The sequence below is a fragment of the Mytilus trossulus genome, chromosome 10 (assembly GCF_036588685.1).
Source record: "Mytilus trossulus isolate FHL-02 chromosome 10, PNRI_Mtr1.1.1.hap1, whole genome shotgun sequence".
In the NCBI taxonomy this organism is placed as follows: domain Eukaryota; kingdom Metazoa; phylum Mollusca; class Bivalvia; order Mytilida; family Mytilidae; genus Mytilus; species Mytilus trossulus.
This window is the reverse complement of record NC_086382.1, coordinates 47980863-48008350: the sequence shown is the minus strand read 5'-3', so window position 1 is coordinate 48008350 and position 27488 is coordinate 47980863. Positions and strand designations below refer to the sequence as shown.

General features: G+C 31.0%; 1 protein-coding gene and 1 long non-coding RNA gene across 3 annotated transcripts in view; both read right to left on the bottom strand.

Moving 5' to 3' along the window:
- LOC134687520 (uncharacterized) overlaps window positions 1-27488 on the bottom strand; it is a 50262-nt gene that overhangs the window by 10375 nt on the left and 12399 nt on the right. For both annotated transcript variants that reach the window (XM_063547883.1, XM_063547882.1), the window contains one exon: window positions 26562-26794. In XM_063547883.1, the coding sequence (XP_063403953.1) occupies window positions 26562-26781 (220 nt within the window). In that variant the 5' untranslated portion in view covers window positions 26782-26794. The remainder of the gene's footprint in view (window positions 1-26561; window positions 26795-27488) is intronic.
- LOC134687519 (uncharacterized) lies at window positions 3258-16126 on the bottom strand. The gene is made up of 3 exons (XR_010101770.1): window positions 15203-16126; window positions 9650-9720; window positions 3258-5392 (listed from the first exon to the last, which is right to left on the bottom strand). It is a non-coding gene; the product is annotated as an uncharacterized LOC134687519 (long non-coding RNA).

Sequence of the window (27488 nt, the reverse complement as noted above, 5' to 3'; positions counted from 1 at the left end):
GTCAAAGTTGAAATCATAATTAGATATAAGTGTTCCGTGAAAATTGTTTTCGAAAATCTAATTTGTTCATAATTCTTTAAAGTAATAAACTTTTTTCAAATATATTCTGATCTTCCCTCATCTGATCACCAGCATGGCTAAAGGTATTACTTCCAAAGGTATTGTGAGGGGTGTGAGGTGACACGTCCAGGTATTCAAGCGATTTCCTGTCGGGCTTGCAAGTTCATGCATCGTTTCACTTCTGCAGGTATTGATCAGTGTACACGGCTGATAACTTATAACTTATAACTTTCCATTTTGAACTATCAGATGTATAATATACAGCTCTGTCTTACTTGTCATTACTAAACTCATACGCTTGTTTATAAATAACATTTCTGGTGTAAAGAATATAATTCATAAAAATCATAAATAATACCCAAAAAATAAGATTTGATGATATTAAAATCTATTTAAATATGTTTTCCAAGTGTGAATTTGGGAAAATGTAATATATAGTCATTGTCAATAGTGAAGGACAGATTGGAACAGACCAGAAATATTGATTTAAAAAAATGTACGCACTTGCCGACGATTCGTTTATACGACTGGATAGAAAGTTACGGAACAATAGCGCAATTTAAATTATATACGTGTATACATTGAACATAAGAACAAAAACATATATTTTGAATAAATAGGGGTAAAAGTGTTGTAAAGAGACTAGTCCACGTATGCCAACAGTATGTAATCATCGAATGTCGATAGACTACAGTTGTATACCAAAAGAAGAAGAGAACCAATTTGATTTAAATACAGGTCGATGTATAACTTTTGCTTTGGTTGAAGCTGTGGACCTAGGAAAATCACAGATTTATATTTCAATAAGATTGTTCTCAAACAAAGGAAGGAATTCGTCATCACAATTGTTATATATGCCACTGGACGAACACTAATTATCCCCAGGGGATGTGAATATTTTGCTGGGAAACTTTTGAGTATCAAAGTTTCAAATTAATTTCGGGATTTATTTTATTTCTTGGTATTCAATAACAGAAAAAAGAATAAATTACTTGTTCGCTAAATAGGGGTATTCTTGTCAAATAAAAGAATTTTAGTTATATTTAAAAAATAGGGAAATATGACATTAAATTGGTTCTGTCTTTTTTTAAACATCGTTAAAACGATGTGTGTCTAAGGTGTACGCCACATTAAGAACCCTGTAATACTTGTACGAGAGTATATAGCATGTAAACATTCCTTCTCAATAATATGGTTGTATTGGAAATCTTTTCATACAGATTGACAACTTATTGTCCGATATGCATGTAATATTTGCCACATGACGCCCATAGTTCTTTCTATCATCATCACCTTATTCTTTGATATTGCTGTAAACATCGATGGTTGACACCCAAACAAAATGGGAGTAATGAACCTTCAGAGCTTCTCCGTGTTTATACACTTGTGAAATATATAGACGAAATTTCTGTATTGAAATGAATCTACATCTCACAAACAGGATTTTCAAATAACGATTTTGAGTTATCACCTTACAAACCAATATAAACGTATGGCAAGATATAACCATGAAGGAATTTAGTTTTTGTCAGACGCAAGAACTCATCACTATATCATAAACGTATACGTATATATATGCATACAGTTTCAAATATCAAGAACAAGCGGTCGATGTCGATAGTCTGTTTTCTAACTGTTCAGAGTTAGACATGTCACTTGTTCATTCTTGGAAGCCTTCATATTCCCCGTCTAACGATGGGAACTCTTTCTGATTGTGTTGACTATAAATGCTTGTATGGTAATTCTGTCGTTTATCTGTACAAGCGGTTGCATTTCCTCTCCTTTCCCAACAAACAAACGAACGAAACGCCACTAGTCTGATTTCTCTGGAGCTCATCCTCAATGGCTCTTATACGTCAGGAAACTTACATGTATACTAATAATGATTGTTTCATGAACAACGATGTATGAACGAACTATTATAAATTCGTCAATATCTGTTATGCATGACTAAAATATAACTTTTATTACAACTACTGTATTACTTATTTGGATTAATGACGGCTATCATGTTCAACATTGCACAAATATTATCATAGAATTTTTAAAAAAATCCTCAAAAATTCTCAAAAGAAATAATGCCTTAGCTTAGATAATTGGTATTCTTTTCACAAAAAGTTCGTGTAAATGATTGTCAAATGAATTTAATTATGTAAGAATAAAATGTTAAAAAGAAACTAAAAAAAAATTATGCATGTTGTATGTTGTATTTTTTTGTCAATTAAAAACTTTAAAATTGCAATAGTTTTATTAGCATTTAAACACAGCCAGATTTGAATACAAGTTAAGAAATTCCGGTAAAGTCAATGATATCAAACAGATGTGCAATGGTATATCAAATTGGGTAATATTGCATTTAGTTTTTATTAAAGATTAAAACTACTATTTTTTGCTTCATATTTGAATCTTTACGCCAATTGCCGCTAAGAAAGTAATCAAAAATTGTTTCCTTTTATTTATATACACTTTCGGAATTACGAATCAGAATTTTATTTTCAATTAATTTACACAATTTAATTATTGTATCTTTATTCTCATCGTGTATTAAATCTTAGTGTATTAACATCATGGCAGCATATACTCTTTCTAATCCTTTCTGTTTATCCTTTCCAAATAACAACATTTATACCTGTGTACGCTTGAACTCACACCTGCGGCTAAATAGCTACAAGGTAAACGAATTGACCTCAAGCCGAGAAATATACAGTGACCTTTACAAAATAATATACACACTCTGCTCACACATTAGTTGCATTGAAATGATTATCAAAACAATAACGGTAAATAGAATTGAAATATTTTCAGTTCAATATCAGTAAAAATGTTCAATAAATATTTTATGAAAAAAATCTCAACAATAATTAATTCAATTTATTCAAAAACATTTACTAGAGATAATTTTATAGGAGTTTAATTCAATCAATACAAAACGGTATATATATGCATATTCACTTTCGTTCATTCTTATATTGTGGTTAATAACTTCGACCATTCGTCAGCTGTGCGCTTTTAATTACGTATATTGTCGATAAGCTATAAGAGTTAAACAGATTTTATTTTTTCCCAGAATTCAATAAATCGGGCTAATACGTCACGACCCACTCGAGAATTCAACCAAAAAAGTTACAAATACTTGATTTTCTCCGTTATTAGAAGGAATATAAATTTAAAACTTTGCAAATGTGTTTTTTATGTTAAATGGACATCTATGAGAAAACCATGCAGATGGTGCTCCATGCAAAGTTGTTTGATTTTGATAAAACTTTGCTGACATGTTCAGGTTGACCTTATATGAAAGCCATGCAAGTTTGAAGCCCTTACACTGCTGGTAACCATGGCAACGATAGGGATTTAGGGTATTTCCGAGTTTATTTATAGATGCATTTACTGAAATGCATAGATTTCATAGATTTCTCAAATAGAAATAAATACTATAAAACTTCTGAGTGTTTAAATACTTTAATAGCACAGATAGGATGTGTATGAAGTATAAAACACATAATTATATTAAACATAATGATATATAGAGAAAATAAGGGCGTGGCAAAACACATAAAGTGATAAATAATATGGCCTTTTCATCAATCACACTAAAACAGACACTACAGCCCAAAAGTCGCTTTAATTTACCCTAAATTTCACACATACATTGCATTTTCTTTGGTTCAAAATACTTTGAAGGGATTTCGGTTGCAAATTAATTTTATAGATTTTATTGATCATTTAGATAGCCTCCCCCCTTTTTTTGGGGTATTTTCGCAATAAATTGAGGGAAGTCTCATATTTCAATTAAACCAAGCATTCAAAAATAAATACTTGAATTATACAGATGGTATAATACAAAATAGGTAAATCAAATAGAAAATTCAAAGTGAAATGGATTTTTGTGTCACAAACAATAGTAAGCATCAGGCTTAAAAAAGGGGGGAGCTGCCAAAGACAAAAATTTTTTTGGTATTTTTTTTATTCCAAATTCCTTCAGTACACTTGTCCTTATTACTTTAAAGAGTAAAATCCTTTCATTTCTTCCTAGTAATCCTATTTTGGTTATTGCAGCTTGTTAATTACTAAAGTTTTATTCTGGTTACTCAAAAATGATATAAAATTTAATGTCAAGTTCATCATATTGAAAAATCTTAAGTATTGACATTCAGAATATGTGTTCTACAGGTAAACAAAGATAAGACAGTTGCAACCTTTTACTTGCATGCTGGTAACAATATAAGTCATTTTGATCATGAGTACCTGAGACAGTGATGATAAAATCTGAATTTCTATTGTACAAAGGGAGATAATCCAATAAAAATGTCGTTTTTTAAAAACCTTAAAATTGCATGTACATATTTATTTAAACTAACATACACTTCATCAATTTAATAAAATACAAATATATCTCTATTAGGTTATCTGGTGAGAAAGTAAATATAGCAGTTGAGCATATACTATTCATTTGCTTTTGTTGTAGTACTTTCTTAAATTGTCCTCGAAAAATGTCTAATTTCCTTTTAGCATTGATATATTCATAAATATATCAATCTGTTTAAATGATCATAAATGTTATTTTATTTAGTATTATATTTAACAATCAATGTAGTAATACAATAACACAAAATGATGCTTAAATGCAAGAATAAGATCATGAAGATTACTATAAACATACATAAAAGTTAATTCAAATTGACTTAGCAGCACAAGACAATTGTTGCATTAGGTATGGAATTTAGGGACGTATTAAATTATTTCCATACTATCTGATAAAAATTTACATACATGTAACTACATGAACTATGAAAGGTAATTTACTAATAATTCAATCAACAAAACAAGTTAGTCAATCTAAGTAACAATTTCTGATAAATGAAAATATTATAATGTTTATCAAATGGCCAAGTACAACTGTAATCTCTTTATTGTCTTCAATATTGACGACCTTTTAATGCAGAAGTAATTTTTAGACTTCTTCTTTGCTGATGAGAAAGCCATTCTGATGGTGAGACAGTGAGAACACTGTAAGTCCTTGCAAATGTCTCTCTCTCTCATTTGTGTTGCAACTGTGTGTTGACTTGGTTGTTGGTAAGACTTCGGCGAGATTCAGATTGCTGTTTATTTCTTGTTTTCAAAGCATATCCATGAGTTCCATTTCCATTTTTTTTTTTTGAGCTTGCAATTTTTGAACACCAACAGGAAAAATCAAAGAGAGATCAGAGCCTTATTCAAGTATCCGTAATACTATCTAAGTTTTTCTTCATCATAAACATGTTTATCAACAAAAATGTGTCCCAGCAATAAGTCTTGTTTCATGAACTCCAGTTCTTTTTGGATCACCAAATATCTGTAGAAAATGAAAAGAAAACAATTGTTATCCATTAAATGATTGAAATTTCCTAAAAAAGAAATTAATTATTAACTTGGTCTTAGTATAAATGTGTTTCGATTATCACAACTCTGACATTCCAGTACATCTTGTACATAGAATAAGAAATAAAGTAAACTAGCTAAAAATGGACCTAAATTTGATTTTTTTCTTATTCCAAGCTGCAGCAAACTTAATTTCAATGAAGTTAAATTTGCAGATTTCATCTTGTATTTAATTAATGACATTATGACAACACAAAAATAGGGAGATGAGTATTGATTACAAATGAGACAAATATCCACAAAAGATCAAATGAAATGAATGTAAGTCCCCTGTACAACCTTCAACAATGAGATTTAAACAGCTCAAGTACATTCTATTACAACGCAGAGATTGCATATTAATGAGGTCAGTGGTGTTGGGGGCTAGTATAGACACTACATTCAAACTTGATCCACATGATACAGTTCAAAATTTGATTGTGGTAAAAGAACTTATGATTTTGAAATTGGACTTGTGCCAATATCCAAATTCTAAAGTCTAAAAGACATGATTAGATTTGTCATATCAAAGAACCCAATATATTCCATTTGTAATGAATTTAGAAGTTTAAGCTAAGACCCCAATTTGAATCAACTTGAAAACTGAGCCCAAATTATAAATCTGAACATGCTAAATGCATGATAATATTTAGCATAGAAAAAAACACCTTTTATAATATTCTAATAAACTAACAAAGGTTTTTTTGCCCCTTTGATATTTTTTTTCAATTTGAAAACAAATATTAAAAATCTAATCATATTTGTAAAAAGCTTTTATCCCAAAATAGTACTTTTAAACAAGAGTGTTCACGCTGAAATGTCTCGCCTTCTTTACTAATCATTGCTATTATGTTGATAGACCTACATACAAAGCTTTATTACAACTGTCACTTAAACTCAACATTAACCAAAGAAAACGAAACATTGATCAATGAACCATGAAAATGAGGTCTAGGTCAGATGAACCATGCCAGGCAGACACGTACAGCTAACATTTCTTCAAAATAACAAATACAGTTGACGTATTGTTTATAAATTAAAAAAACAGACCAAAACACTAACACTTAGCAATGGACCATGAAAATGAGGTCAAATAAAACCTGCGTAACAGACATAGATCATAAAATATTTCGATATACCAAATATAGTTGACTAATGCATAAAGTATTAGAAAAATAGACCATAACTCAAAAACTTTACTTTGACCACTAAATCATAAAAATGAGGTCAAGGTCAGATGACACCTGTCAGCTAGACATGTACACCTTACAATCATTCCATACAACAAATATAGTAGACCTATTGCATATGGTATAAGAAAAACAGACCAAAACACAAAAACTTAACTATAACCACTGAACCATAGAATGAGGTCAAGGTCAGATGACACCTGCCAGTTGGACATGTACACCTTACAGTTCTTCCATACACCTAATATACTAGCCCTATTGCTTATAGTATCTGAGATATGGACTTGACCACCCAAACTTAACCTTGTTTACTGACCATGAAATGAGGTCGAGGTCCAGTGAAAACTGTATGATGGGCATGAGTACCGTGCAAGGTACGCACATACCAAATATAGTTATCCAATTACTTATAATAAGAGAGAATTTAACTTTACAAAAATTCTTAACTTTTGCAAGTGGTCTTTGAACCATGAAAATGAGGTCAAGGACATTGGACATGTGACCGACGAAAAGTTCATAACATGAGGCATCTATATACAAAGTATGAAGCATCCAGGTCTTCTACCTTCTAAAATATAAAGCTTTTAAAAGAAGTTAGCTAACGCCGCCGCCGGATCACTATCCCTATGTCAAGCTTTCTGCAACAAAAGGTGCAGGCTCGACAAAACTAGAGGCTCTAAAGAGCCTGTGTTGCTCACCTTGGTCTATGTGCACATTGAACAAAGGACACAAATGGATTCATGACAAAATTGTATTTTGGTGATGGTGATGTGTTTGAAGTTCTTACTTTACTGAATGTTCTTGCTTCTTACAATTATATCTATAATGAACCTTGCCCATTAGTAACAGAGAAAAATATTTGGTAAAAATTTACATAAATTTACCGAAATTAATGAAAATTGTTAAAAATTGACTATAAAGGGCAATAACTCCTTAAGGGGTCAATTGACCATTTAGGACATGTTGACTTATTTGTAGATCTTACTTTGCTGAACATTATTGCTGTTTACAGTTTATCTCTATCTATAATAGTATTCAAGATAATAACCAAAAACGGCAAAATTTCTTTAAAAATTACCAATTTGAGGGCAGCAAGCCAACAACCGATTGTCCAATTCATCTGAAAATTTCAGGGCAGATAGATATTGACCTGATAAACATTTTTATCCATGTCAAATTTCCTAAAAATGCTTTGGTTTTTGAGTTATAAGCCAAAAACTGCATTTTACCCCTATGTTCTATTTTTAGCCGTGGCGGCCATCTTGGTTGGTTGACCGGGTCACGCCACACATTTTTTAAACTAGATACCCCAAAGATGATTGTGGCCAAGTTTGGATTAATTTGGCTCAGTAGTTTCTGAGGAGAAGATTTTTGTAAAAGATTACTTAGATTTATGAAAAATGGTTAAAAATTGACTATAAAGGGCAATAACTCCTAAAGGGGTCAACTGACCATTTCGGTCATGTTGACTTATTTGTAAATCTAACTTTGCTGAACATTATTACTGTTAACAGTTTATCTCTGTCTATAATAATATTCAAGATAATAACCAAAAACAGCAAAATTTCCTCAAAATTACCAATTCAGGGGCAGCAACCCAACAACAGGTTAACCGATTCATCTGAAAATTTCAGGGCAGATAGATCTTGACCTGATAAACATTTTAACCCCATGTCAGATTTCCTGTAAATGCTTTGGTTTTTGAGTTATAAGCCAAAAACTGCATTTTACCCCTATGTTCTATTTTTAGCCGTGGCGGCCATCTTGGTTGGATGACCGGGTCACGCCACACATTTTTTAAACTAGATACCCCAATGATGATTGTGGCCAAGTTTGGTTTGATTTGGCCCAGTAGTTTCAGAGGAGAAGATTTTTGTAAAAGTTAACGACGACGGACGACGGACGCCAAGTGATGAGAAAAGCTCACTTGGCCCTTCAGGCCAGGTGAGCTAAAAATCAAACTAAGTTTACCTTTGAATCCCTTATTCCTTGATGTGGTTCAATTTAAAGCTTTTAAGACATGCCCGAAATTAGAAAAATATGACTACAATGCACTGTTTAATTTTGCATAATATCAAAGAACACCAATTATCCCATTGTTTTATCAAATCAAGTTTAACTTTATTTAGATTTAAACATATTTTATTTGCTCAAAGCAAAAAAGCATCAGACACAAGTAAAACATACTTAAAGTTTAACTTTGGATGCTGTTGACCCTATAGCTGATATGGATCATTTCAAAAACAAGCCAAAACATTTGAAATTTGTACAACAATAAGCATTGAAAACAAATATATAATAAATTTTACAGCTAAATTCCTAAGGCATGTAAATCTAAGACTTCGGTTAGCTTGCATGGTTTGTTTGTATATTGTACAATTGCAATTGGCATAAAGTGTAATCAAATTTAAAAGTACAAGAAGATAACAACATTAATTACAAAGCTTGAATTAATATTTATACAACGGAGCAAGCAAACCTTCCAAAGTTTTACTCTACATGCAGTAGGAAAATAGCTGTAATAATGCTTAAAGTGCTTTTTCAAAAATGAAAAATACAAATGAAGTCTCTAGGTTTACAATAGATGCATGTATACTATAAATGAGGATCTGTCAAGCTGACAAGAATACATATATTTTTTTCTAGGTTTAATCCTTATAAAGAAAACAATTTTAATATGATGAGCAATGAAATTTTTTTTTGTGTAAATTGTACTGATATGGCCCTTAATTGATCATAAAATAAGAATGTGAGTGTTCTGTGTGTTTATTTTTACTTTTTGTTTACCAGATTCAACTTTTAAAATTGAAGGGCTAATCTAGTTTATTGATTATTTATCATGTTTTTACAATAACAAATGTAACTGGTCGATTTCCAATTTCTATATATGATTATATTTCACAAATAATGTCACAACACAGGTCTTATTTGCTGTCTATTTAGCAGTCTCTTCTTATGACTTGTTCGATTCATTTTTTTTATCAATTATATCATATATTTACCTATATGATCTCCTATCATATCTGCTTTCATTTTCTTATTATTTTTGTGCTTTTCCATCTTCAACATAAACCTGTTGATAAGAAATAAAATATTGTATATTTGTGCATTTGCATGATCAGTATGTACAGTGAGTTACATCTACATGTACATTGTACATTGAGTTGGCTTTATAAAATAATGCATTGGATCATTGAAAAAAAAAGTTTTGAAGATTTGATAATTAATCTGTGTAAATGTCATAAATGCTAAGATATCAATCACATCATCAAGTACATTTCTTCAGTATTGTTATTTTGAATTTGTTTTATCTGAGTAATCTGTAAAGTTATAATCTTAGGTTGCCCTTCTGTGCCCTTCAGTTTGGAATACATTTGTAAGCATATTCTATTCTGATTCTATTTTATTAACTGATAGAAGTAAATACATGTACAAGTTCTCTTTCCATGTTTTTAACTGTGATACAATGTACATGACCTTCAAGAAAAAGTCTCACAGTAACAAATATTTAGAGAGAAAAATACCAAGCTCATAGTCTGTAAAACATGTTTTAATTTTGAGAATCATGCATCATGTATATTGTATCAATCTAGTTGCATTGTACAATGTACATGTACATGTAGTATTGGTAAAGGAATGAATAAAGACAGGAAATTTACAACTCTTTGGGAGCTATATTGTGACTTTAACAGTGCTTAATCAAAACCTCACAAACATCTTTAGGTAAAGGATAAAAATAATGGTAGGTACATGTAAGGGTAATGCAGTTAACACACATACTTTTTAGTTGGCCTAAATGTACAGTAGTTTTCATTATGTTTATGTACATTAATTTGTACATGTTTCTTGTTATTCCTTTTTAGACCATTGGTTTTCCTGTTCAAAGGGTTTAACACTAGTAATTTAGGGGTCCTTTATCATGTTTATAGCTTGTTGTTCTGTGTGAGCCAAGGCTCTGTGTTGAAGGCCGTACATTGATCTATAATGGTTTACTTTTATAAACTGTTATTTGGATGAATAGGCACTCATACCACATCTTTCTATATCTATCTACCAAATGTTTTCTATTTCAATGGGTTATATTTAAAAACAAGGATTTGAAGCAACCATTAATTTTGAATTAGGAGAAAAAAACTGAATCAATGGACTCTTATTGAAAATTTGGAAAACAAACTCAGGGCGAACAGACCTGATAAAGCTAATGACAGAGCCTTATCATGTTCTATTTGTGATAAATGGTTCCACATCAAGTGTGAAAGGGTTCCTGTCGCAGATTATGACTTCTTACAAAAATCAGATGATAGTATCCAGTGGGTTTGCAAGGGTTGCAAAGGGGCTTCCCAGAAAATTTGTAAGATGTTGACTTTAATGCACACAAGACAAGATAAGATAGAAACAGAAGTTGTTGGTCTAGCAAATAGTCTGAAAAATTGTAATGAAAGGATAAATTCAGTGGATAAAAATTTATCCCAGCTTAATGAAAACTTACCCAAGATGGTGTCACAACAAATAAGTCAGATTATTGATGACAAGTCAGAGGAAGAGAAAAGAGAAGCAAATGTTATTATATTTGGTATTCCTGAAACTGAGGAGGGGGACTCTAAAATGAAAGATACTGAATTTATTCAGGGGCTATGTAGTGATTCTTTAGGGATTGACAATATTGCTATTGACGAGATTACACGTTTAGGTGCAAAGCCTAAGAAAGGCTCAGGGAAATTCAGGCTTACTAGGTTAGTTGTTAAGGATAATACCTCTAGGAACAATCTATTCCGTAATGCTTATAAGTTGAAAGACACCAAGATAGGTGCTCACAAGAAAATTGGCATAGGCAGAGACCTCACAAAAAAACAGAGAGAAATTAATAATGCTCTACGTATTGAACTGGGTCAAATGAAAAAGGATTTTCCACATAGGAGTTGGGCCATTCGTAGAGAGAAGATAGTTGAATTGCCAAAATCGGGGATTCCTCCATGGGCCCCCGATACATAATGATAACAATGATTATTCAGATACTTCAAATGTAAATATGTTAACAGTTAATGTTGATAATTTTGTTCCAGTTAATAGTTATGTTAAAGTTACAGTTAATGACAGTACAAATGAGTTAAATATGTCGCAAGGTATTTCCAATACCCAACCAGTTAAGGAGGATAAGAAATTTACTCCGAAGGATAATTTGAAGTCGTTGAGAGTTTTGTTTTCAAATGTTGACACCCTGTCAAATAAGCGTTCAGAGTTTGAGGCACATTTATCAATTGAAAAGCCACATATAATAGGTTTATGCGAAATATATCCTAAGAACTCTATGGATAAATCTATATCATCTATGCTAAATCTAGCTGATTATGAAAAGTATTTACCGGACAAAGTGGGGGATAGAGGTGTAGTTATTTATATTCACAAGTCTTTGACTGCTTTTAAAGTTGACATTTTATCGGAATCTGCTTTTAATGAATCGGTGTGGTGTGAAGTTAAATTAGAAGGAACTGATAAACTGTTATTGGGCTGTATTTATAGGAGTCCGTCGTCTGTATCCTGTAATAATAAGAAATTAAATGATTTAATATGTCATGCTCGTAACTTAAAGTACAGCCATTATTTAATTATGGGAGACTTTAACTACCCTGAAATCAAATGGGTTGATAATGAAGTATCAAGTGGTATTAACACAGATCCTTTTAAATTTTATGAGTGTATGCAAAACAATTTCCTATTTCAACATATATGTACACCGACACGTTTTCGTACTGGTCAAAATGCCAATTTACTTGATTTGGTTTTCACGAATGAAGAAAATATGATATCCAAAGACTCTATACAAATGGATTCGCCAGTTGGGAAGAGTGACCATTGCATGATAACTTTCGATTTTTGTTGCTATTTGAATAATGAGAATACTTCTGGCGATCGTTTTTCATATTTTAGAGGTAATTATGAGACTTTTAATGAGACTCTAAACGACATTGACTGGGATGTTCTGCTAAATAATAAAAGCATTAATGAAATGTGGAAATGTTTCTCTACTGTGATGTCCGATAACATTGATAGATTTATTCCGAAGAAGAAAAATGACCGTAAATTTATAAGCCCACCTTTGTGGATGGATAGAGCTACTAAGTCTGCAATTGTCAAGAAACGTAAATCATGGAAAAAATATAAATATTCAAGAAATAATTTGTCATATATCAAATATGTGAAGGATCGCAATGAATGTACAAATACTGTTAAAAATGCCAAACTTAGTTTTGAACAAAAAGTGGCCTTAGAATCAAAGACTAATGTAAAGTCGTTTTGGAATTATGTTAACAGTAAACTCAAGACTAGATCAGGAATAGGTACGCTTGAGAAACCGGATGGTACTTTGGCATCCAGTACTGCTGACAAAGTTGAAGTTTTAAATCAGTTTTTTACTAGTGTTTTTACTCAAACGGAGGACTTGAAAGATTATGATACTAATTCAGTGTCGAACAATTATTTAAATGATATTAATATTTGTCAGGAAGATGTGATAAAGAAACTTAATAAATTAAAGACAGATAAATCTGCAGGACCTGATGGTCTCCATCCGAAAGTTTTATATGAAGTTAGACATGCAATTTGTTATCCATTGTTTCTAATTTTTAATAAGTCTATCAAAGAGGGGAAAGTTCCAGACGATTGGAAAAATGCCATAGTATCACCGATATTTAAGAAAGGGAAAAAACTAAAACCTGGTAATTATAGACCTGTAAGCTTAACATCAGTGGTATGTAAGATATGTGAATCCATTATTAGAGACAATATTATGAAGTTTATTCTTACAAACAATCTTTTTACTAGTAGTCAATATGGCTTCCGTCCTGGTAGATCATGTGTTACTCAACTCCTAGAGGTTCTGGATGAGTGGTCAGAATTAATTGATAGTGGTTTTCCACTGGACTCGATTTTCCTTGATTTTTCCAAGGCGTTTGATACTGTACCGCATCAGCGTTTATTTTTGAAACTTGAAAAACTTGGAATAAAGGGATGCATTTTAAATTGGATAAAAAGTTTTCTATCTGGGCGTAAGCAATGTGTTCGTATAAATAACACAACATCAACATGGTCAGACGTTGTGAGCGGTGTACCTCAGGGAAGTGTTTTAGGACCAGTTCTTTTCTTAACATTTATAAATGATCTTCCTGATGTAGTAGAGGGCATAGTGAAAATTTTTGCTGATGATTGTAAAGTTTATTCTAAAGTCTCGTCAGATTATGAGCAAAGTAAGTTACAGGAAAATTTGGACAGATTATGTGAATGGTCAGATATGTGGAAATTAAAATTTAATGCTGCTAAATGTAAAGTATTGCATATTAATCCTGACAATGACCTGCAATATCGTTATACCATGTTGGATGAATCTGGAAATTTTATTGCATTATCTACAGTGAATGAAGAAAAGGATCTTGGAGTAACTTTCGAGTCTAATTTGAAATTTGAAAAACATATAAGTGATATTTATAACAAAGCGCAGAGAGTGTTGTCTCTTATTCATCATTCTTTTGATTACATGGATCAAGATATGTTTCTTACTATTTATAAATCAATAGTGCGTCCGCTGCTTGAATATGCGACATGCGTCTGGTCACCGTATCTTAAAAAAGACATCCGTAAACTGGAATCTGTACAAAGGAGGGCCACAAAACTGGTGAAAAATATTTGTCATCTTAATTATGAAGACAGGCTACGTTCATTGGGTTTGCCAACTTTGGAATATCGTAGGGATAGGAATGACATGATACAAGTCTACAAATCGTTGCATGGTATAGATGACATCGACTGGATGAAGCTATTTACTTTAGCACCATCTAATAATACTAGAGGTCACTCATTAAAACTGTTTAAAAAACAGTGTAAGACCACACATAGACTAAATACTTTTTCAATTAGAGTAGTGGATCAGTGGAATGACCTGTCTGATTTAACAGTGACGGCAAAGACTCTAAATAATTTTAAGTCTGCACTAAATGGCGAAAACTGGAACCCTTATAAATTCATATGTTCGTGTTAATTAAGCGTTCAGCTGCGCACACCCAAATAAGTGTTTTTTACTATAAGTTTAAATATATATTATATATATATATATTAATTATGAGAAGAGAAATGCATATACGACAATCCAAGATGAGGGGTCAGTAGAAGCCTTTGGCTTATTTAACGACCCGAAGATAAAGGTATAAGGTATAAAGGTATAAAGGAAGGCTTTGTAATCGAATATATATTTTTTATCATGATTATTATAGATTTCTTGAGAGAAAGAAAAAAGTTTTTCTATTAAAATTAAGAAGGCAAACACATCAATCTTTTAGTTTCAAAAGAATTCTAAATCATTATAAATGTATGTCAATGAAAATATTAAAATCAGTGTTTGCTTCAAGAAAACTATGTAAATATCCCCCCTTTTTTTTCTCCCAAAGACAAATGGTCAATGCTCTTCTTCCTAAATTTATGAGTTGATGTGATGTTTCTACAGTAGGTCTTTTTATGGTGTCAAATTGCTTTTTCTAACCAAAAAAATAAAATAACAAACTTACCAGGACCAAATGAAACTGAATTTCCGTTGATAGATTTGGAAGGGTCATGAAAGGATGACAGCAACTCATTTTGTCTTCTTGTCCACTGCAATCCAACTCCTGTCCATGTTTGCAGCATATGCATTTAAAATTATGTTAAGTGAGTCTGAAACCTCTACTAGACATTATAGTGATAGTCTAGCCTCATGAGTCATGTCTAGACTATCTGATCAGGATCAGACTTATCCCAGTGGCAGTGGGAATGTCTTAGCCACATGGTTTACTATGTCTTTGTTACACTCTTTCAATGAAAATAAGTTTTTGACTACACCATATTCATCAAAAATACCATTATTTTATATCCTTCTGCACATTTGTTGATTTCCCTCCTTCTGTGTTATTGACATAAAATCTACCTTTTATTGTGAAGAGTTATACAAAGGGAGATAATTTTAGGTATATTTTTCAGATTTTCATCTTTTATTCAAATAAGCTTATATCGATTTGCAACGAAAATCCCGTTTAGGAATAGTAGTTTGTAGTGAACCATAACTTTAAAAAAAAATATTGTTTCAATTTGAGTGACTTTTGAGGTTTTATGGACATTTTCAGTACAGACTGAATTCAAATTTTAGCCAAAACACATTTATGTCAATAAAAATAAAAACAAAAATAAAGGTTGAAATAAGATCAAAAGAACAGTTTATTTTAGTAGAACGTCTGGATTTTAAGGTAAAACTATTTTTTGGTCATATAATACTTTGAACTATTCAATAAAAAAAAAAGAAAAATGTCCATTTTCAACAACATTTTTAAGCAAATTTGGTACTAAAATAGAATTGCCCTGTATTCGCATAATTTGAGATAAATTGTAATTTTTTATACATAGAACTATTAGATGTACTTAATACATTACTAGGAACCCAAAATCAGCTGAAAACTCCACAACCCCTTTCATAATTTTTTTTGGATTTTGCATGGTTTTCTCGTAGACATCCATTTAAGATGAATATGATTAGATGATAAGTAAAAAATCGCGGAATTTCCCTTTAACTTTGTTTCCTATATATATATTTTTTTCTGTTTAGTATTAAATCTATATTAAGATCCATTTTGTTACATCTTGTGATCAATTTTATTTGGCAATCGCCAATGGCAGTCAGCAGGGTTAAAGAACATCAGTTGTTTGACCTGTTAGTCAAATGCGTTTTGTTTAAATATACTTTTTCACTTTTTTGGTCTTTTGAAAAATGTTGTTTGTGCTGTTTTTAGACCCTTCTATTTGTTTTACATGCACACGTATAAAAATTGCGGTTTTTATCCAACACAATCATAGGTTTGAACGTTGTTTTCAATTTAGACTCGTTTACATTCGTGATAAATTTCCAAACAAAAAAATATCCTGTTTAAATGGTATACTAATACTATTATGGAGAAACCACATTTCAGTTTGCTCAATAAATTGGTGTACATAATAACAATCCCACAGTATATGTTCAATTGATTCAAGGTCAGTCTTACAAAAAGTCCAATATGGGTTTTGCACAATCCCAGTTTTGTTTAAAAACGTATTTGTTGCCAGAATTTTATGATTAATTCTATACTGAAGCCATTGTAGCTTAGTATTTTTTGTAATAGCAAATGGTAGTTGAAAAATCTTTTTCCATTTCTGATTTTCTAAAACTAAAATTGCTTCCCATCTTTTTACTCCTGTAGGAACAGTGTTGTTTTTGTTAAGAACCAAATACATATCTTTTGATCCCTTTTTGCTTTTGAGAATGGTCTTTATAACTGATGGTATGAAAGGAGATACTAATTTATAATCTCCCCTTTTAATTTTTTTGGAAGTCTTAGTTAGCATAGAAATTATGCTATTATATTTCATGATGTCTATATATATATCCATCTGAAAACACTCCTGAAATTGATAAAAATTTAGAAAGGTACCATTCTCCCCCACAATATCATTTACATATAAAATACCCTTACTATGCCAGTCTTTGAAAAAAACTGGTTTGTTATCAATTTGGAATAGGTTATTCCTCCAAATTGGACTGATCAATATGGCTGCCGAGCAGTTAACACCTTAGAAAGTTAGCTCCCAGTTTTTGCAGCTTTATGACAAATTTAGGAAGACACTGTCTGTGAATTTAGTACTATGTGATAGCTAATTCAATGGAGATTAGAATGATATAATTTTTGTGGAATATTTTTCAACAGGAATAATTTTGTGACTTGTGAAAGATTTTTTCCAGAAGGATCTATTTTGATATTTGATTATTGATTTCTACTACTAGAGGTGACAATATATGTACAGTATGTCTTCGGGGCAAAATTTAGCTGGTTTAAAATCTACAAACAAAAGACCTACTACTAAACCTGTGAATACTGTTCAGACATTGCTTGCAGCAAAAGTAGATAAGAATAAACCACCACCTAGTAAACGAACTCATTCAGACGTATCTAATGAATCAAACAATAGTTTAGACTTATCTGGCATAATGAACTTTCAAAAGGATATTGATGAAATTAAAATCAAACTTGAAGGTGGGACAAGGAGAGAGGACCTTGATAGAGTAACAAAAGATCTGATTAAAACTAGTGATCTTGAGCAAGTGGTTACTTTAATTGTCAAAAAGCTGATGAATGAATTTGAAATAACTGTACAAAAGAAGATTGATGAAAAAGTGGAAGAAGTTAAAAATAAAATGCAGGAAAAATTTGATGCTTTAACTATAGAAAATGAAGACCTGAAAAATAAGATACAAGCTATACAGTATTCCAATACAACAACTAGAAGAGACTTAAACGAAACAAGTCGACTTTCAAGACAGGCTGATATAAGCAGCAATTATAACGAGCAGTACTCGAGAAAAAATGACATTAAAATAATAAATTTTCCAAGAAAGGATAAACAAGATCTTAGAAAGGACTTTATGGAAACTGTGAAAAAAGAACTAAATGTCCAATTAGAAGACAGAGATGTGGTTGTAATCCATTGTATACCATCCCAAAAGGCTGGGCCCTATCCAGTTATTGTCAAGCTATTCAGTAGTGATGTTAAGCCCCAAATTATGAGATGTAGGAAAGAATTGACCAGTAAAATTAGATTTGTGGATGACGTTACTCAAAAAAACATGAGTTTAATTGAGAGACTTAGAAAAACTGATGAGTTTGAGTCTGTCTGGTACTTTAATTGTGGAATTTATGGTAGAACACCTGCAGGACTTCAGCTGAAATTTGGACTATATGATGACATTCATTACAGAGTACAGCAAGGGAAATAGATGTTACGTAATTAGAACTTAGACCTCACAGACAGTTTTGAGAATTCTATAGTTCATTGTTGATATTTGACTTAATATTTGTGCTTATCTCCCTTTCTTTGTAAAAAAAAATCAGAGTTATCTCTCTTTTAACTATAGATCATGTATAGTATTGATTTTCTTTCTACAATACATATTGATGTTAAATTTTTTTGTACAGATAATCTTAATTTTTGTTGAACTATTATTTTGTTGGTGTCATATAAGGCAAACTGCATAAACTGACAAATCCCAACTACAATGTGGCAAAACATATTGAAATATTTTTTTTTTTAACACTTTTTTTGTCTGTTAATTTTATTTTTTTCTATGAATTGAATGTCTGTAAAGTATTGAATTACACTGTTGGTCCATGTACGAGGCTTGGTAATACATGTATGTTGAGAATTTTTATACCACCATATCTAGATGTTTTGAGCAAATCTTTGCGTATATGTCTTTGTGTCTCATGTGAATGTAAAATATGGATGATCATATGTAAAAATGCATGCCTATATGAAATGATGATGTACATATATTTCAAACCATTATGGGCTCTTTAAAGATACTGTCTGTTAACTGTCAGGGTCTGGGTGATTTATCTAAAAGGAGGGATGTATTTAGTTTTCTAAAATCTGGAAACCATAACATTTATTGTCTTCAAGACACTCATTTCACAGTGGATAAAGAAAATAGTATAAGAACGTTATGGGCATATGAATGCTACTTTTCATCCTTTTCTTCAAATTCAAGAGGTGTAGCTATTATGTTTAAAAATAATTTTGAGTGGAAAGTACTTAAAGAAAAAAGGGACATTGATGGAAACTACTTAGCTTTGGATTTGGTTGTAGATAAAGTTCGTTTTACTCTCATAACTATATATGGCCCAAATACTGACAGTCCATTTTTTTTATGAGCATATTATGTCAATTATTGATGATTTTGAAAATGAATGTTTTATTATCTGTGGAGATTTTAATCTTGTGTTAAATCCAAATTTAGATTGTTATAATTATTTACACATAAATAATCCTAATGCTAGAGACAAACTATTAGAATTGATTGACGATAGATCTCTAGTTGACCCATATAGGGAACTTTTTCCTGACCTGTGTAGATACACTTGGAGAAAAAAATTACCTTTCAAACAAGCTAGGCTTGATTTTTTCTTATTTTCTGAAAACATTTTGTCGTTTTTGAAAAATTGCTGTATAGAACCCAGTTACCGATCAGATCATTCTAGAATTATTCTAGAACTTGAATTGAATCCATTCATTAGGGGGAAAGGTTTATGGAAGTTCAATAATTCTTTGTTGTATGATGCTGACTATTTTAATGTCATCAAGGAAAAAATTTTGGATGTAAAAAAAAACAGTATGCAGCCTTGGTATATAATTTTGACAATATTAATGAAGTGAATAATAATGATCTTCATTTTACAATTAGTAGTCAGTTGTTTTTGGAAACTCTATTAATGGAGGTGAGGGGCAAAACTATCTCATACTCTAGCTTCAAAAAGAAGGAAAGGGAGAGAAGGGAAAAAACTTTAAAAGATGACATTAATATTTTAGAAGAAAATGTAAATTCAGGTTCTATACAGCAATTGGAAGACAAAAAGAATGAACTAGAAAAATTCAGAAAGGAAAAAATGCATGGTAAAATAGTTCGATCTAGAATACAGTGGATAGAAGAGGGAGAAAAACCCACAAGTTATTTTTGTGGACTTGAATCTAAGAATTTTACCAGCAAGATTATTCCAAAGGTTGAAAAAAAAAATGGTGATATTGTAACTAACCAAAAAGAAATACTTAAACAGGTTAAAATATTTTATGAAAATTTGTACAAAAACAGAGATGTTGAATGTTGTAAACCCAAAGATATTGAAAAAAGTCTACAAAATGTAAATGTTAGAAAGTTATCTTTGGATGAACAAGATAAACTAGAAGGTGAAATATCAGTTCAGGAAGCTGGTGAAACTTTAAAAAGAATGAAAAGCAATAAAACGCCTGGATCAGATGGTTTTTCAAGTGATTTTTTTTAATTTTTCTGGTCTGACTTAAAAATTTTTGTTGTAAGCTCCTTGAATGCAGGGTATGATAAAGGGGAACTTTCTGTTACTCAAAAACAGGGGATAATTACATGTCTTCCAAAGGGTAACAAACCTAGACATTTTTTTAAAAACTGGCGCCCTATATCTTTGCTTAATACTGTATATAAAATTGGCTCTGGGGTTATAGCAAGAAGATTTAGAACAGTTTTGACTAAACTTATTGATACTGATCAGACAGGTTTTATGAGTGGAAGATATATCGGGGAAAATCTAAGATTGATCTATGATATCAATGAATATACTGAAGATAATGATATACCAGGCCTTTTATTGCTGATAGATTTTGAAAAAGCCTTTGATTCCATTTCATGGGAATTTCTTTTAAATGTATTGAATTTTTTTAATTTTGGCGATTCTATTATAAATTGGGTGAAAGTGCTCTATCAAAACATTAATTCAGCAGTCATTCAGGGAGGAAATCTTTCAGACTTTTTCAACTGTTGAACGGGGTTGTAGGCAAGGTGATCCATTATCGCCTTATCTTTTCATTCTTTGTGCTGAAATTTTAGCGTTAAAAATAAGAGATAACAAAAATATAAATGGAATCAAAGTTCTTGATGTTGAACACAAACTCTCGCAGTTTGCTGACGATACATCACTACTTTTAGATGGTAGTGAAGAATCTTTAAATGAGGCATTATTGGAACTAGATTGGTTTGCTAAAATTTCTGGTTTGAATATAAATTTTTCCAAAACTCATGTCATTTGGATTGGAAGTAAAAAGTACAGCACAGAGACACTTTGTACAAATCGAAATCTTACTTGGGGAAGCACATCCTTTAAATTATTGGGTGTTAATTTTGATGTTGATTTAGAAAAACTAGTTAAAATCAATTATGATGAAAATATTGTAAAAATAAAAAGACTAGTCAAACAATGGTCTAGACGTAACATTACTGTTATTGGTCGAATTACTGTTGTAAAGACACTTATGTTGCCAATTTTAAATCATTTAATATTGTCACTACCTAATCCAAGTGAAGATATTATTAAACAGATAAATGAACTGATGTATAAGTTTATTTGGAACTCACCAGTTCGTTCATAGAGTGAAAAAAGATGTAATACAAAAAGATTATTGTGATGGAGGCTTAAAAATGATTAATTTACATGCTTTTATAAATGCTTTGAAATGTACTTGGATTAGAAGAATTTGTAAAAATGATTGTAAATGGCGAAATATATTTTTGTCATATGTTGATAAAGATAGATTATTTAGTTGTGGTAATAGCTATGTAAAGCAACTACAGCAAAGTATTAAGAAGAAATTTTGGAAAGATGTACTGGGTGCTTGGCAAATGGTAATTGAAAAAGAAATGAATTTGGCCGACTGGGAATATGTTGGGTTGATGTTTAGACAAGTTGTATATATATATATATATATATAAACGAGTCTAAATTGAAAACTACATTCAAACCTATGATTGCGTTGGATAAAAAACGCAATTTTTATACGTGTGCATGTCAAACAAATTTCGTTGTAGAAGGGTCTAAAAACAGCACAAACAACATTTTCCGAAAGACCAACAAAGTGAAAAAGTATATTTAAACAAAACGCATTTGACTAACAGGTCGAACAACTGATGTTCTTTAACCCTGCTGACTGCCATTGATCACAAGTTGTAACAAACTGGATCTTAATATAAATTTAATACGTCACAGAAAAAAAAAATTGTTAACTTGTGGCCACGATGTTGCGCCACAAAATTTTGGTGTCAATATTTCTTTAGTACACCAGATCTAGATTTCGACAATATATATCTCTTCAGTGATGTTAGGGATCGAAACGGTATTTGGAAGGCCATATAATTTACTCTCAATTTAAGATAGACTCTTGATTTAAGAGTCAATATAGGATGAACGGATCATATAAACCGGAGGGAAAATATGATACATGCCCAAACAAAAAATATATATAAACGAGTCTAAATTGAAAACTACGTTCAAACCTATGATTGCGTTGGATAAAAACCGCAATTTTTATACGTGTGCATGTCAAACAAATTTCTTTGTAGAAGGGTCTAAAAACAGCACAAACAACATTTTCCAAAAGATCAACAAAGTGAAAAAGTAGATTTAAACAAAACGCATTTAACTATTTTTTGCGCATTTGACTAGTTTTATATATATATAAGCTTCCTTTTACACCTGAGATAATCCTAAATTGTAAAAAGAGTAAATGTGTTCTGCAATGTGAGTGCTTTTTGAAATCTGTTTGATTAAACACAAAACAAGCAAGAAAATCATAACAATTTCAACATAGATTTTTCAATTGTTTTTATACAAAACCATTTCTTTGATATCAGTGGAGAAGTTAAAATTGGACCCCATATATTTTTAAATGATGGATTGTACAACATATATGATTCATCTAAACAGAAATGAAACAATAAATATTAAAATAAACAGCTGCACCACACCACCAGCACATGATACACTTGTTGTCTTGTGTGTGAAGTTTTATGTTATAATCATAATCATAAATATACTGAGCCAAAAAAGTTAAGCATCAAAAATGTGAAATCTTATTTTATTACAAAGTCATAACAACATACAATTTTAATAATAACAAAATGGAATTATGACATGTCAGAAGCAACATGAATGCTTATCACTCGCATTCATTAGGATTTTCTTTGTATGCATGGAGCGATGCAGAAATGAGTATACATGTAGTGTTATTCAAAATCAGTTTCTCAGCCATGCCCTAAGTGCACCAATGAAGGATTGACAGGCACACCAGCAGCTGCCCTTAGTTAATGCACTACTTTTGTGGCTAGAAAAAAACTTGTCATGTGTTGACGCTGAACGGAGATGGTGCTCCTCCCTTGACGATAGTTTTCTTGGTCTTAGAGATATCGATCTATCCTGTGCAGTTGCAATTTGTCAAACGCTGTTTGTTAGTCCTTAAACTGTTGTATGGCAAGCCGTTTTACTATTTATTCGAATTTCAAGATATCTCCTTTAATATATAAGATATCTTATATAATTTCATTCTTTAAGATATCTCGTCTCATACATTATATAAGAAATCTTTAATATTATATGAGATATTTTTAATGTTCTATAAGATATCTTCTAAAGTTTATAAGATATCTTCTAAAGTTTATAAGATATCTTCTAAAGTTTATAAGATATCTTATAAAGTTTATAAGATATCTTATAAAGTTTATAAGATATCTTATAAAGTTTATAAGATATCTTATAAAGTTTTAAAGATATCTTATAAAGTTTATAAGATAATTTATAAAGTATATGAGATATCTAATAAACAATTTCTATATAAGATATCTTATATGATTTATAAGATATCTTATATTGTTTATGAGATATCTTGTATAGTTTACAAGAATCTCATAAAGTTTATAAGATATCTCATAAATTTTATAAGATATCTCCTAAAGTTTATAATATAAGATATCTTATATACTTTATAAGATATCTTCTAAAGTTTATAAGATATCTTATAAAGTATATGAGATATCTTATAAACAATTTTTATAAAAGATAACTTATATAATTTATAAGATTTCTAAAAAATGTTGCTAAACTTTTTTGGTTCAGTACAGTTCTTGAGATATGGTGAGACATTGAATAAACATGGAATAATGGTTTTTGAGATACAGTGCAACATGAGACAAACCGTCCTTTTTTACCAAAAAAAAATAGTTCTAAAATAAAATTTGGAATCATCACCAAAAAGTATACAGATCTTTAGATTAATATAACTAAGAAGTGTGTAATGTTTTATGCAATAATCATACATTGTTTTTGAGATGCATGACATGTGAAACCCAATTGTTTTGTACAAAAAAACTCTACATGTATAGAGTTTGTTTAAAGGCAAATTAAATGTTGAAAATACTCATTTAAGGAATTTCACTTATAAGCTCATGATTATTACAGCAATATTGATTAAATTATTAAGTCAGGGATTTCATTACTGAAAATTACTAAAAACCTTTACTACATTCTTCCAAAGATATAAAGATTTGGCTTTGTAGTCTAGTTGTACCCACCCCATTTTCTTTTTCATTGACATTTTTTGAAGATTTCATTCTTTTCAAGAAAAAATGTACAATTTCAGAGTTTCACAAGTTATTGTCTGGAAACTCTAAAAAAATGTTTGTTTTAGACCCTTTTTTCCCCTGTATTTCTCAACATTTGGGGCTTGTGGTCCCATTCTTAATTCCAGCCTTCTCTTTGAGATGCGGATACTTGTGGTACAATTTCAAAATAAAGGGCTGTGCTTTAGCGCATGATACGCCCGTAGCTCTTTTAACTTGTCTTTTATGCTTTAAATGAATTGATATGATCAACTAGAAGTAGTGTGCGCCTGTGAGCCATCCTACAAATGATCTAGCTGTTTTCAGAGATTAAATGTTTGGCTGTTTTTCGAGAAATTTTTTTTTAATAAGACAGCATAAAATGTTAAATCTGACGAAATTGGTATAGTTGATGTAAAATCTGATATTTATACAAATCAAAAGGGATGTTACATTAATATATTCACCAAAGTTGCATAAAATCCCCCTTTTTTAAGAATAAAAATTCATTACTTAAGAAAACGTAAAATCTAAAATTTATAAAAATGGAAAGGGAGCTTATGTCAATAGATATAAACAATTTATCAAATTTGCATAACAAATTGTGAAAGTGTGAGTTATTGTCCCAAAATTGGAAAATCCCCCCTTTTTTAAGCATAAAAATTCATAACACGGAAATGTAAAATCTGAAATTTATAAAAATTGAAAGGGAGCTTACATCAATAGATATAAACAATTCACCAAAGTTTCATGGACATAGGTGAAAGCCTTTTTGAGTTATTGTCCGAAGTGTTAAAAATCCCCCTTTTTTTAAGAATAAAGCCCCATAAAACCAAAACTTAAAATCTGATATTTATAAAAATTGAAAGGGAGCTTACATCAATAGATATAAACAATTAACCAAAGTTTCATGGACATTGGTGAAAGCCTTTTTGAGTTATTGTCGAAGTGTTAAAAATCCCCCTTTTTTATGAATAAAGCACCATAAATCCAAAACTTAAAATCTTAAATTTATAAAAATTGAAAGGGAGCTTACATCAATAGATATAAACAATTTACCAAAGTTTCATGGACATTGGTGAAAGCCTTTTTGAGTTATTGTCCGAAGTGTTACAAATCCCCCTTTTTTTATAAATAAAGCCCCATAAATCCAAAACTTAAAATCTGAAATTAAAACAAAAAGGAAAGGGAGCTTACGTCAATAGATATAAACAATTCACTTAAGTTTCATGGAAATTGGTGAAAGTGTTTTTGAGTTATTATCCGAAGTGTGGATGACAGACGGACGGACAGACGGACGGACGGACGGACGGACAACGGTATACCATAATACGTCCCGTCTAAAAGACGGGCGTATAAAAATCAATTCATTAATTTTACAGGTTATTGTCAAGAAACAAAAATTAAATGCTCCACAGGATGCAGCTTGATATGACCGCAGAGGACAAACTCTGAACAATTAGGGCCAGTACTCCTAATCTGTTGGTAGCATAATCCCCCAAAATTAATCCCTACATTCTAATTGTGGTATTGAACCTTCTGGTAATCATGGTAATATTCCACAGAGATCAATCACGGAAACCAAATGTGTATCTGGACACCAACGAAAGACAAGGTGGACAAATGTTGATGACATGAAAACACCAAATGGAAATGTACAAAAAGCAAAATGCTGATACATATCATTTGAGTCCCTGCATTTTTAATTGTTTATTTCAAATTTTTTGTAATTTGGAAATATATTTTAGTGTGTTGTAAATCAATTATGAGAATTTGAAACAAATTGGTGCACATGAATTTAAATGATAATGCCCTTCAAAAATTCAAGAACTTTTATTAAACTTGGGTATTTTTAATAAGTATTTTATCTTCTTTTTCAAATATATGTTTTTCATATTACCTAACAGAATTATACTTACCACTACTAGGAAAGAGCCAATACCACTGAGCTTGGTTGATTATTCTCCATCTATCTTTCAAAGCAGTTAACAATACCTTTTCCTTCGAATTATTTAATTTTCCATGCAGCTGCAAAGGGGGAAATTCTTTGTCAAATAAAACACGAACTGCTCTTGGACAAACTCCTGCCAGTAGTAATGTCAATCTCACATAGTTTTCTTCTTCTTTAGAAAGTGCCATCACTTAAATCAGCCTGTAAAAAAGAAACAAAACAATTCAGAGATATTCTTGTTTATTTCAAAGATTTTATTGCTGTAGCCTCCGCTTTGTAAAAAGGGTAAGCATCATGATCATATACTCACTTTCTTTTCAGTCATTTTCTTCCTCATGCATGTTTCATGTGTTTTGTAATCATATTTAAATCACTGAATGTGATAAACATAAAGGACAAGGTACGATAGGGCCTGCTTTTGGACCCCCTATTTTTTCATTTTTCAAATTCTGTTTTGGAAAGCTACTTATTATGTTAAAATATTCCCTGATCCAAAATTTTGTTTGGATGAACTTCAAAACCACTAATTTTAGCAACTGCATGAGCATTGCTGAGTGAGGTGAAGGGTTACACATTCTGTTATTATTCGAATATTGTCATTATTATTCACTTTGGCTTTGCAGGTGTTTCACTAACAACAAAGTTTTAGTTTTTAAGTGCCTGCGCCAAAGTGACCCAGGAATTTTTTTATTCAAATGTCATTAGCACTGTCATGACTGTTTTTGCTGTCTAAATCACAGTAATTTTCACTGGATCATGTAGGCGCACCCTACTAAATTTGTGTTTTTGGTGCCTTTTTTCTCCCCTCTCACCTCACCCATTTTCTGAAATTAATGGTTTTGAAATTAATCCAAACAAACTTCAAACCTTTAGTAGCCGTCAGCTGAAACTTGTA